General features: G+C 43.3%; 1 protein-coding gene across 1 annotated transcript in view; it reads right to left on the bottom strand.

The window, feature by feature from the left end:
• Positions 1-14026, bottom strand: part of LOC144497286 (protein Niban 1-like) — a 112529-nt gene that overhangs the window by 54794 nt on the left and 43709 nt on the right. The window contains exons 2-3 of the mRNA XM_078218311.1: positions 11447-11577; positions 4245-4376 (exon numbers count right to left, since the gene is read on the bottom strand). Of these exons, the coding sequence (XP_078074437.1) occupies positions 4245-4376; positions 11447-11577 (263 nt within the window). The remainder of the gene's footprint in view (positions 1-4244; positions 4377-11446; positions 11578-14026) is intronic.

A 14026-nucleotide genomic window follows, 5' to 3' on the forward strand; every position in this document is an offset into this window, starting at 1 on the left:
CAGTTTAGGGGGAAAGGAGTGGATGCTGGGCTAGGCTGAGATTGAACTGACACCAGGCCAGAAGATAATCTCTGGATCTCACAAAATCTTACTATAACAAACTTCAATTTTGGGGGATCATTAGGTTGACTTCAACACCTGGAAAAACTGGGATTGGAATGTTTTGTGCATGCTTTGCTAGAAAGCTGCAATCTGAGGGCCACAGCAGGTGAAGGACTCCAATATCAATAGTTTGGGTGGGATCATCTCTATGGGAGGGGTGGCATTTCTGCTACAACGTGCACATGACTGGCTTGGCCTTTGGAGACAACAGCAAACAAATGGTGCTTGCAATTCATTGTGCTTACACTAGCTCACAGACTTGGTGGAGTTTTGCACTAGAACTAGCAGTGATTATAAATCCAAACAGCACGGCGACGCTTTCTACAACAAATTCAGGACCTGTTTGAACAGGACAAGTCACTGTGTACCTTTCTAACCAATCAGATTGAAGAATCCTCACTGAGCCACACAGAGTCTGAACCAGAAATTGTCAGTGGGAATAGTTAACTCAATGTCAAATCATAAAGAGAAAGCAAAATAAACAGAGAAATTAAAAATTGGATCAAGAGCAACGTACCCTTGAATTGTGGAGTGAATGAACTATTTGTTTACGTATGTGGCCCCTTTAAATTATTTTGTTCAGCTGCACATACATGATAATATAAACATGCCGACGTGTGTGACCTGGGTGGGAACCTTCAGGCTACTGCTCGGCCATGCAACTTAAACAGAACTTCAATTCAGGGGAAAAAAAAGGCAAGAAATGAAGAAAAAGTTGAAAAAAGGTTTAACTTTTTTACTATCTCCAATAATTAAAATCTACAGGAATGAGACTCCAAATCTGTAAAAGTCAACTTTCAGCACCAGCCAGCTTGCTTGGCAGGACATGCAACTTATCAAATTTACCTGCTGTGGCATGGAATAGTTGTAACTTTTCCTGGCATGTTTAGTAGCTATCTAGTGAATGTGCTCACAGAAATACCAGCATGGTGATGCTTCAGGAGAGGCAAGACAAGTCAGACAGCAATATCCTGATCGCCATGTTAACTGTCTATATGCCATCACTGAAAGTTGTTCTGTGTTTTCCTCTTTAATAACAATGAGCATTGATAGCCTCGCTGTTATTTTTACCACAAAATCTGGCCCACCTGTCTTAACATTCCTGTGCCTCCTTCATGAAATCCTAATAGATGACTGGTGCTTAGCAACCCTAAATGCTCATGCCACATAGCTATAATTTAGGCTCTGAATGCCACAATGGTGAGAAACGACCTGCAGAATTGGATATGCCCCAAATTAATATTTAAATGAAGAGTCTATCTCTGTGGCTGTGGCGTTGCTTGCTGGTGTTCCCGTTTTCTGAAAACTCCATTTGGCCATACATTTGGCAGAGTTGTCAGTTGTCCAATTTAATCCACAACAATAGAGAACTAGGGGAATAGAGAAGGGGATAAACAAAGCACCCGTTTTGAACTTCTCTGCTCATATGTCAGACAATGGTGTTCCTACTGTAGTACGAATAGAGCACCTCAAATCCAGCAACCCCAGGACTGCACGTGTCTGTGATAGATTTCAGAAATTTGATGGTTTTCCAAACAAAAAAAAAATCAGAATGCCCTAATTCAAATTGGAATGGCAGAGTGGTTAGCACTGCTGCCTCACAGCGCCAGGGACCTGCGTTCAATTCTCGGCTTGTGTCACTGTCTGTGTGGAGTTTACACGTTTTCCCCATGTCTGCGTGGGTTTCCTTCGGGTGTTCCAGTTTCCTCCCACAGTCTGTACGTTGACCCGGACAGGCTCCGGAATGTGGCGACTGGGGGAATTTCACAGTAACTTCATTGCAGTGTTAATGTAAGCCTTACTTGTGACTAATAAATAAACTTTACTTTAGCTCAGTGAAATGGGAAAATCTTTGCAGGGAAAGCAAAAAATGTGATTGCAAAGCACTTTAGATAAATGACCAAGTCGCTGTTGATATTAATTTACTTCTCGCACACTGGATTTTTTTTTTTTTTTCTTGCCTCTCCTACTTCCCTACAGAAATGCACCCTGTGTAAAATGAGAAAAGATCAATCAAATTGAAACTATATTACAAATATCCTGTAGTAACTGAAAATAATTTGTTTTTATTCATGCAAATGTGTACAGTTTTCTTTAACTCTCTTTAAACTGACTTGGGGCAGCTGCAAGAAGGTAGCCAGCGTCCATGAAGTTTAAAGGCATTTAGGAACCAAGTACAATGGTTGATCTTGAGCCTATGGCTTTCCTCTTTGGGTGACCTTAATGGCATCAAAAATCAATACGTCTTCCCTGCATTACAGCGAGAATAGACATCCTGATCCCAAGTACAATAAACATAGCTAAATATTCTACCTCATTGGACTCCACAAGAGTACTTTGACCTTCCTGGGTGAGTTCAACTCTCTCTGCCACACTGAGCTGGATAGAGTCAGGTTTCGCTGGAGGGCGGTAAAAGATGTCCGCTGGTTTTTGGGTTTAGGGATTTGAAGTACTGCACCTACACAAACTTCAGTGATGAATTAGGCTCTTGAAACATAGATTAAGGAGAGGATTCTCTGGTCTGCTAGCTCTAGGCGAGTATTGCGATGGCCTGGAGAATCAGGAGTCGGCAGAAAAATGGATTCCATGCCGATCGCCAAACCCTTTGCAACTCTCCCAGGCCCAGGCTCCAACAAATGCATATTCAAATCCACGCATTTCAATATAATTAGCATGCTTGCAGCCCGAGTCAAATAGCTCCCGCTATTCACCCACCTACCCAGCGGGATCTGCACTGGGTGGACTTTCATACAGGTCCTCACAAGTGAAGATCTGGTGTGTTTCACCCTGAGGGTCGAGGAAGCACCACCAACCCGACAGCAATGAGAGCATCCTCCCACTCCACCCGTCCCACCCCCACCACACAGGCATGAGGTTTATCCGACCTGACACCCCGTTCAGACCCCCGACACAGCGCCGTGCCACCTCAGACTCCCTACATAGCTCCCCTCACCCTCAGGCCCCTCCCTTACTCAGCCCCCTCTTCCCTCTCAGGCTGCTGCTGACTCAGCCTCCCTTCAGACCACGTAGCTTGGCAGTGCCAACAGTGCACTTCCCCTGGCACCCTAGCACTGACACTCTGGCCTAGCACCTTGGGCCCCAAGGTAGGTCGAGTATCTATTTGCCCCTCTGCTGCTGCCAGGCTGCAAAAGATCGGTCCCTCAAGGATCCTGGGGGTTGGGTAGGTTTGGGTTGCGGGCAAGGGGTTGACCTCGTCACTCTCCACCAGGATGGGGGTGTCACAGCTGGACTGCCTCTTCTGGCATGTGTATCCTCTGGTTTCCTCCCATAGTCCAAAGATCTTCAGGTTAGGTGGCTTGACCATGGTAAACGCACAGCGTTTGAGGATAGAGTGAGCAGAGGAGGGTGTAGGCCTGGGTAGGATGCTCTGTCGAAGTGTCAGTGCAGATGGGCTGAATAGCCACCTTCTGTACTGTAGGGATTCTATGGTTTAGTTATGGATTTTTGTTGGTGAATGAATTCGGACTGTTTTACCTGAAAATTTAGTTGTTAATTTCAGACCAATTTCATGGAATTCAAATACCATGAAATGGGATTTCTAAAATTATTGTTCACAGTATTTCAAGTTTTTTAAAAAATCAAACAGGTTGAATTAAGATCTTCCTATGTTATGAAAGGTGCTGTAATTAATTTGGTTTAGCTCAACATTATTACCGTTATTCTACCACCAAATATCTGCAAGCATAAATTTATCAGTGTTGTTTGTAAAAGAGAAGAAGCCCCTTTAACTACAATGGGCTTTGTGGCCTTCAAGCCTCACTGACAAAATGATGCCAGCAAAATGGAACCTATGACCAATATAACCCACCGGTTCCATGCACTGTTGTTACTTGGGTGCCGCAAAGTATGAGATCACTGATTACAAGTATAGAAATTTGCTTCGCGCAGCCACAAAGTTGACTCATTGTGGAGGTCAAAGAGAACCTTTAATATAAAGAAAAATAAAGATAAGGATCTCACACAGTGAGGTGTTATATTTACAAAGAAAGCCTGCGGCCCTGCAATTATCAGTTGTGCACTCATTGGACTTCACATTTTATTACAGCTGCACTGCACTGCTTTTGTTTTATTGTTGTGTCAACGGCAAACCAACAAGCAAGGAAGAAAATAAAGTTACTTGCCTCCTTGTTTTCATAGCACTCGATGCTGTTGTCATTCTTTATAACAATGTAGCGGTCTTTCCATTTCTTGAATTCCTCCACATATTGTGTCACTTCCTGTTTATATACCACTTTCCCAGTTCCCTTTGGTTCCTGTAAGGTAGAATGTAGGTTCTAAAGTATCATTCCCATACAAACCAGCCCTGCATTTCAAATTGCAGACTGTCTACCTCCTGTTTTACCTCAGGCCAAGCAGATAAAGAGGAGGAACTATAACACAATACTAAAAAGGAGCAAATTCCACTGGTATCTCTAAAAGATAGAGACAAAATTACAGAAGCTAATGCCTGAGACAAAACATTTTCTTCTGTTTCTTTTTCATTCTGGAAACAGTCTCATTCCTCAAGGAATAATTCCAAATTAACATAAATCATGCACTCCAGTATTCTGATAAAAGTTGAAGAGCAACAAGTGATGGTAAAAATCTTTTGACTGCTATATGTATGGTTATTGAAATGTGGTTGTGAAGATTTCCACTTCAGTATTTCAAGTGAAACCACAGACATGTTCTATAAATTTCCTTAGAAATACCCAGAAGAGGAAGTCTTCACCAATAAATTTACAACCTCACAACACAGTAGGGAGGGGCATGTTATCCCTTAAAGTTAAACCTCAACCCATTTTCTGTCAAAGATAAAAATCAGAAGTTGGATGGATTTCCATTAGTGTGAAATAATCCAGCCTGAGCTGAAGGGATGTTTTTCGGCCCAGTCTCAAGGCCATTCATTTATCCAACTACTCTGGCACAGATTCCAGTTCGTCAGAAATCAGCCTGATGCCTCATCCAGCATCACTGCTCTCTGCTACAGTGGACATTCGGCCCAATCCAATCAGGTGAAGAACAAGAACAACAACTTGCATTTATAAATATCACAATCAATCAACTATTTTAAGCATAGTCACAGCTGTACTGTAGGCGAATACAGCTGTTAACCTACACACACAGCAAGGGCCCTCAGACAGCAATGGGATTAATCATCAGTTAGGTCGATTGACCTTGCTAAATTGCCCCTTAGATGAATTAGCCATGGTAAATGCACGGGGTTATGGGAAAAGGGCAGGATGGGATGGGCCTGAGTGGGATGCTCTTTCGGAGAGTTGGTGTAGACTTCATGGGAGCAATGGCCTCCTTCTGCACTGTAGGGCTTCTATGGATTCAACTATACTCTTATTTTTAAGTGGTTCCTTGATATTCACCAAGACGCTGAAACAACTCACCAGCTATTTTTCCTATTGTACCACGTGATCATTTAAATCCCTTTGGGAAGGTAAAACATGCTCTCAAAAGTAAACAAAAAGCAAAATGCTGCAGATGCTGGAAATCTGAAATAAAACAAAAATTGCGAGAAAAGCTGAGCAGGCCTGGCAGCATCGGTGGCATTGCCAGTACTATAAAGCTGCCAACCTCTGATTGTGCTTAACCTGTGCTTAATGCTCCCTCCACTCACATTGTCTGTATCTTTAAGACCTGGCTGGCTGTAGGGATTCGCATTCTAATCAGTATTCTGTAACTTGATTTTGTGTCTCTGTGCCCTGTTTGAGAGCAGATTTCCACTCCATCTGACGAAGGAGCAGCGCTCCGAAAGCTAATGGCATTTGCTACCAAATAAACCTGTTGGACTTTAACCTGGTGTTGTTAAAACCCTTACTGTGTTTACCCCAGTCCAACGCCGGCATCTCCTCATCATAACCTCTGATTGGCCAGCAGGGGTGATATAGACCTTTGGCTAATTGCCACATCCACCACAGGGGAACCCACCACGGCGGGGCTGAAAAAACCCACCCCGGGTTAAGGTTTTGAGTTCATATGAGTGATCTTCAGAGCTCATCACTAGGCAGAGATACATTATTAAAGATATACACTCAGAGTACACTCACACAGTACCGCACTGAAAAGTGTCAGCCCAGAATGAGTTCCCAAGAAGGTGGCCTGAGACTTGAACCCAATAATATGTATGATGCATTCACATTGTTAACAGAAAAAACAATAGTCCTCTGATGGGACTAAACACATTGTAACAATTATAATCCAATTGTTATTCTTTGACAGAATAAAAATACAGAACCAGGAAATCAGTGTAACGAGTTATTTATTACACAAATTTGAGTGTTTATTTGGATATCAGATCCACATCATCAAATAGATAGAAAAATCCACAGAAATGCTTTGTGTAAAAATGTAACATTCATGTGTGCTGCAAATATCCCTTCCTTTCAAACAATGATCCATGCATTCACATTGATACATGTAACGTATGGGAACAAATCATTCCACTGTTATTGATGTGCATAACAAAGCAACAGGGCTGTTTCACTGGGCAGGGGTGGGTATTTAATGCGGCCATCAGAGGCAGGCTGGAAAGAGGAGGCTGCATAGTTGAGGTGAGAAGGTGCGGGCAGTAGATCCCATTGCCTTCCCAACTCCCCCAGTTAAGACCTGGGTGGAATGGGCCAAGGATGGCCTTTCTGTGAGGCAGCAGTGCTAATCACTGTGCCACCGTGCTGCCCACCCATCAAAAATACACTCAAAGAAACCAGGCGCTGGAACCCCTGTGAACAGGATCCTGTGCAAGAATATCAGGAAACCTCCAAAGATCATTTGTGGTATAAGGTAGTCCCAGAATGCTTAAGAACTTGGCAACTAATATATTCTTGGTGTAAGTGGGATAGGCAATAAATGCAGCCTTGCCACCATTGTCTGCAATTTAAGAATAAATTTGTCTTAAATTGGCAAAAGAAGTTCCCTCATTCCCTCGCTGAACTCATCCTGTCCATGGGATCCAACTCCTGTTCCCTTGGTCCTATTTCCACTAAACTGCTCATCATAAACCTTCACTTCCTGCTCCCAATATGAGCTGATATTGTAAAATGGTTCTCTCTCTTCACATGTTGTCCCTCTTTCCTTTAAATCTGCCATCAACAGACCTCTCCTCAGTAAAACAACCCTAGACTCTTGCGTCCTTGCAAATGTCCACCCCATCTCCAACATCTCTTTCTTTCCCAAAGTCCTTGAACATGTTGTTCCCTCCCAAACTAGTTCCCATCCATTCCAGAACTTCATGTTTGAATTCCTCCAATCAGGTTTCTGCGCTGCCACAGAACTGGAATGGCTCCCACCAAAGTCCTATGTGACTGTGATAAAGGGAAACTATCCCTCCTAGCCCCTCATGACCTATATGCAGCTTTTGACATGGTTAAGCCCACCATCTTCCCCCAGTGTCTCTCCACTTTCATCCAATTTGGTGTAATTACAATAATCTGATTATATCTACCTAATTGTAGCCTGAGATTCACTTGCAACAGCTTCTCTTCCTGCTTCCACATCCTCCCGCTAATTTTTAAAATGTTTTTGTTCACAGGATGTGAGTATCACTGGCTAGACCAGCAGTTATTGCCAATCCCCAATTGCCCTTGAGAAGGTGGTGGTGAGCTGCTTTCTTGAACCATGTGCCAGTCCATGTGGCACAGGTTCGCCCACAGTGCTGTTAAGGAGGGAGTTCCAGGATTTTGACCCAGCGTCAGGAACAGCGATAAATTTCCAAGTCAAGCTTGGAAGGGGGTAGCTTGGAGGGAAATTTTCAAGTGGTGGTGTTTCCATGTATATATTGTCCTTGTTGTTCCAGGTGGTAGGATTTAATAATGACTTAGAATAAGGACTTAGAATAATATGCTGCTTTTCTATTCCATCCGGAGTTTGATTTACCGCGAGCAATGTTTTGTGATGTCTGAGTTGGTGGATATGTGGAGCTTCGTGCGGAGGAAGATTCTAGATTAGCTAAAGCTTGTAGAAGGTGAGATGGATAAGGAAAGTATTCGGAAAATCATTCCTCAAGGTGATGAAGGCATGTCTGAAAGTTTCATCAAAGAAACTGAGATGACCACAGGCAGCAATATTCACAGAAGGTTGCATTGGTAAATGACTGGATGCAGAATAGAAAACTCAGAGCAGAATCAAAGAGAGAGTAAAAGTTGCACATGACTGGTCAAATAAGCAGCCAGGAAGACTTGTTTCAAGGCAATGTCAGAGAGCTGCCAAAAGTCAAACATAAAATTCTAACAGAGTTAGGCAGGGTAGATTCAGAAAGAATGTTCCTGAAGGTGGGGGAGTCTAGAACTAGGGGTCATTGTTTGAGGATAAGGAGTAAACCTTTTAGGACATTTTAGGTGAAGAGAAATTTCTTCACCTAGAGAGAGTGGTGAACCTGGAATTCACTACCACAGAAAGTAGTTGAGGCCAAAACATTGTGTAATTTCAAGAAGGAATTAGATATAACTCTTGGGGCCAAAGGGATCAAGGGATAGGAGGGGAAAACGGGATCAGGGTATTGAATTTGATGATCAGCCATGATAATAACGAATGGCAGAGCAGGCTCGAAGGGCCGAATGACCTACTCCTGCTGCTATTTTCTATGTTTCTATGTAGAATGCTTCATCTTTGCCAAAATTGAGTTTGGGAAGTTTCAACTCATTGCGGATCCAATATTGTATCAGCACTTGCATTGTACAGCAACATACATAAAATCAACAATGACAATAGACAGCATCATTAGGTAGTATCAGCATGTTTATAGAACTGATGCATTGTTGTGAATAATACTATCAATAGTGTGTTATTGATATATTTGATGTTTAAGGGAAATGTTCAGTTTTTTCTACAAGCAGTCAGTATATTTGGTGGGAATGCAGCTCAGATGCTGGGAGAGCAGGATAATTACACATTTTAGCCATGTCGTGCTTACTTAGGAGAGAGCTAATGGATTTTTGTTCATAGAAAATATCCCTCTTGATTAGGTTGATTGACAGGGTCATGTGATAATGGGGTTTATGGGAAGAGCTGGTATGTAGCAGAGGAAAAACAGTTTTCAATTCTGGCTGGGGTTTGTTTAAAGACAGAGGTCTGCAAGCTGTTCCTGAAATTAAAACCTCTGAAAGCTTTGAGATTGTGTACACTCCTTATAGCAAGTATAGTTATGGTTAACTGCATTGAAAGTGGAATTTTTAAATCTGTAAGTGAATGTTGCTTATTTGGAACTGAAACAGTGATAAGTTAGAAATTCAAGTTGTTCCCTTTCCTTTTCTAACTATTGTTCAACTGTTAAGAGTTAAGCTATTTAATTTTGTCAGAGTTATATTTAAATTGTGTTATTAAACAAAGTTTGTTTTACTATGAAAGCTCCCTAATTTGTCAGCAAAATTGCTCCTGGAGTGAAGTATCCTATCCTCACATTTATACCAAAACAGAAAAATTGTTGGGGTCTAGTCTGGTTTCCTAACATGAGTTACAATTGCGGTCCAGGGGCCTAACAATAGTCAACACATAGATGCTGAATCCAAGGGGGAGCGGAATTTGGCACCCATGTTACCCGCGAGCGCAAACGGTGACGTGGACGCAAAATCTCGTGAGAATTGGAAAACAAGATTCTTGCTCGTGAGATCTCATTTTCTGATTTTCCCTGTCCCTCACTGGTGATGTCACAAGGTTCCTGCCCAAAAAGGACTGGGACCTCATTTCAATACATTAAGAAATCATCATATAAATAAAGGGCTTCACCAGACATTAAGAACTTTCCCCTTCCCTGGCAGCACCAACCTGACAGTGTCACCCTGGCTGTGCCAACCTGATGTCAACTGGCAGTGCCACCCTGGCAGTGCCAACTTGGCCATGTCACCCTGGTAGTGCAAACCTGGTAGTGTCACCCTGTCAGTGCAAGGGGCAGGTCCTCTAGGGCACTCCATTGGAGGGGGTTTCCTTTATCTGTGGGGGAAAATGCCCCGGTTCTTTGGGGAGGGAGGGGTCCTCTCATCTGTGAGGGAGAAGGAGTATTCCTTTCAGTGTGGATCGGGCCCCCTTTTCAAAGCATTATATATGGGTACACACTGACTATATTGCAATATAAAGCCTGTTGTTCTGGAGTTAGTTTCCTATTTGCTTTATGTGCAATGAGAGGATGCTTGGAGATTAATTTGCAACAGGAGACAAAGTTCATTCCATGCAGAACTCTTTAGTGACATCGCAGAGTGAGCAGAATAGTCTGTAGACTCCCGTAGAAGGGCACCTCCTACTTGGTTGTCTACTCCTTTGGTGTGGCCTTACGCCTCTTGACCCTTAGTTTTCCTCCTGCTTCTGTTCTGCTTTAGCACAAGGACATATATGGCCGTAATACATGCCATGCTGAGGATTCCTGGACAGAATGGTGCTCAGAAAATTACCGTCCTGCCACAAACTAAAAAAAAAATCGGCAGCTTTCAGCATCCTTTCCTAGCTGAACAGACGAAAAAAAACATTCTTTAATCACTTCAATCAAAGCTGATGTTTCAGATAAGGTACTTGGACATTCAAAGCTTCTAAACTCAACCACTGCCTGGTGTGACAAGACTTGCCACTTTTTTTTTACAAGTTTTAACTTCAAGTGTGAATGTGGTGCAGAATGGTAGAATTTCTGTCACAGCAGCTTTTGTCCTCATTATCTAATTATTTCTATACATCCATCACTGTGAGAGCATGGCGGTCTTTTTCCAGCTGTCAATTCCACTGCAACTGAGTGTGCATTTTAGAATGGGTGCAAGACAACAGGTGTAATCAAGCCCCACCCCAAATTCGAGACTCCTTAGTCAGGACTACACCATATTTGTGCCTATAAAATCTGCAATTTCAAACATATTATAGAATATAGAATGTTTAATAATAGCCAAGATGAATTAAAAGATCAAGGGGTATGTAAAACACGTGTGTTAGGATCACCCACTTTCGGAGTGATGTCAGTATTGTTGGCACCCTGTGGTTTGCCCATATTCGAATTTTCTCCTCTTGGTGCTTCAGTAGCTGGTTCTCTCAATAGTTAAGCATCTTCCATTTCACTGAGTGCTCCAGTGGAAGAGATCAATGTATCTTTCCCAAATCAAGCATTGGGCAAATATTGTACCAGGTACGGCTGAGATGACTGAAAGCATGTCAGGAAAAATAGGACATTTATTGGGGTTATTTTGTGACCTTGTGTTGCCAACAGGGACCTGCGCTCACAAAGAATGGATTTTAGTGTTCAGCACTGTAGCCCAGATTCTCTGACCCACACAACCTGTGAATGCGGCTCCCCATTCGCACGGCATGTGACTGCAGAATTACCACCTTCCATGAGTGTTTTATCATACATTTCATAATGTACCTTATGCTGCAGCAATTGGGGCTGCTCTTCTTGGTCTTGTTCCACCTCACATCTGATGTGGTTGAAGAAGGCTACAGAGTATTGCCGCTGGTAATGAGGACTGAAGTTTTTAAGCTCTGCTTCAGCCTTACCTGAGAAAAGAAGAGGAAAATAATGGCAACGTAAGTGCAATTGGGAAACAGTTAGGAGCTGATAAAGTATTACGCTACATCACTTAAAAAACAAGTTTGAGCAAAGCATAAAGGTGAAACTATTCATTGCAGCGTTACAGATAAAACTTAATGCTTATTTGTTCAACTGTTGAAAGAAACCTCATGCTCAGTAGTCTGTGATCAGCCTTGTGCAAGACTGAAAATAAGGAAACCAGTATTCATGGTCTGATCTGCACAACACTGACTGAATAGTCTGGTTGACACTGCTCAGACGAGACTTTGGTAGTAATAACCTATCAGTTAGGATCCATGATGATAGCTCAGCAGATAAATGCACCAGGCAGTGCAGCTACATTTGGCTTCACAGAGACTAAGTTGGTTATCACAGTAAGTAGTTCCTGAACACTGACATTGGGAGAATGGATTTTGGTTAACTATTATTTTGGTATTCTATGTGCTTTCTCTTTGTAGCTTTTTAGAATTAAACTATGGCATTTGGGTCAAATTTGACATCAGTTTATGCAGCATTGATCCTTGCCTAATGGGAACCGGATTTTGATGTTCCAAAGACACAATTCTTTTTTCTCACTGTGAGTTTACCCGCTCTGTCCTCCACAACCAGTATGTTTAATAGAAACTTCACCCCAATGAAAGGATAAGTTAACAGACATTACGAAAGAGGATATCATGACTTCAGTTGAACTCTAGTCTCTACTTAAGGCAAAGGAATATGTTTGAACTTCCTGCACCACCTACACTTACATTACACTGTTACAAATAACTGCATTCATCAAATAAAGGGCAGGTTGCCTCTGTACACTGAGTATAACAAAATCATAAACACAAAGACTGGATTAGAGTTTACTGCACCGAGGATGGCAGGTAATCTCTGTCCCTGATAAGAATCATCTTGTTTTTATAAGTCATACAAACAATATTTAATTGAGTCAAAATCTGCTTTTACTGTGACCATAATGAACTATTTATTTATCTCAGGGAGCTTTGTCCAGTGAACACTTGGGCGAGGACTTTATGGTCCCGCGATGGTGCATTCCACCCCCCCCCCCCCCCCCCACCCCCCACCCCCCCCCACCCCCAATGGTATATATAAATTGCTGTTTACTTTGGCGGATTGTAATACGCCACTGGGCGGGAGGGGCTGTAAAATCCTGGCCTCGGTGTTAGATTAAGGGTTCTGAAGGAATCATTTTGGCAGATTTTAATGGGGAATACCAATTAATGGCAGACCACTGGGTGTTTCAGAATACCGCAGAAAAACACACCAGTGAACTCGTTACCATATACACCTGATACCTAAGATTCCAAGTGGTCCATTCCTCTTCCTGGGAACTGTCTGAGGCTGAAACAGATTGTTGGCAATGGGGCAATTCTCCAACCTCGCTGCACTGTTGGTAGATGGAGAATCCGTACAAGCCTAAAAATCCGTCTCGCGTCCAGCGCGAAATAATGTGATTCTCCCAGCTCCTTTCTAATGGTGTACACCGGATCGCGCCCATTCTCACCAGAAAGGGTGCGAGGCTGATTAGCATGAGATTGACTGTATTTCAATAGATGTCACACACATCGTCCTGCAGGCCCCGTGAAGTCAGAAATATCTTTTATAAATTGTAAGGGGGTTCCACGCTCTTAACATGCAGATTGTGTGTGACCATCTTGCCAACATCCTGGAAGTGTGTGCACGCTTCCCGAGGAGTGTGCACAACAGCGATACCCTGGGGCACTTGGATATCCCTGGTCTCTTCGAGGACCAGCCCAAGCTTCCTGAATGGCTCGTGGGCTAAACTCATGGCTGATGATGCCAGTGCTGAGAACTGAGACTGAGGCGGAGACCCCTACAATGAGTTTAAAGTTTATTTATTAGTGTCACAAAGAGGCTTACATTAACGCTACAATGAAGTTACTGTGAAAATGCCCGAGTTGCCACACTCCGGCGTGTGTTCGGGTACACTGAAGGAGAATTTAGCATGGCCAATGCACATAAGCAGCACATCTTTCGGACTGTGGGAGGAAACCCACACAAACACGGAGAGAATGCGCAGACTCCACATAGACAGTGACATAAGCCAGGAACTGAACCCGGATCCCTAGTGCTGCGACGCAGTTCATCATCGAGTGGTGCATCGGCCAGCTGAAGATACGGTTCTCTGCCTGCACTGCTCTGGCGGGGCCCTGCAGTACAGCCTCCTCAAGGTCATCATGGTGGTCTGATGTGTGCTACATAACCTAGTGCGGCAGCGGGACGAGATCATGGAGGAGGAGGAGCAGGCAGATGCCCCCTGCAGAGGAGGTGGACCAAGGTGGTGTGGGGACGAGGCTGAGGAGGACCCAGAGGACACTGGGCTGGTGCGGCGGCAATGGTCTGGCAGGGCAGGTGGACCAGGGAGGCCCTCGTCGTTGCTATGTTCAG

This window comes from Mustelus asterias, chromosome 8, assembly GCF_964213995.1.
Source record: "Mustelus asterias chromosome 8, sMusAst1.hap1.1, whole genome shotgun sequence".
Lineage (NCBI taxonomy): Eukaryota > Metazoa > Chordata > Chondrichthyes > Carcharhiniformes > Triakidae > Mustelus > Mustelus asterias.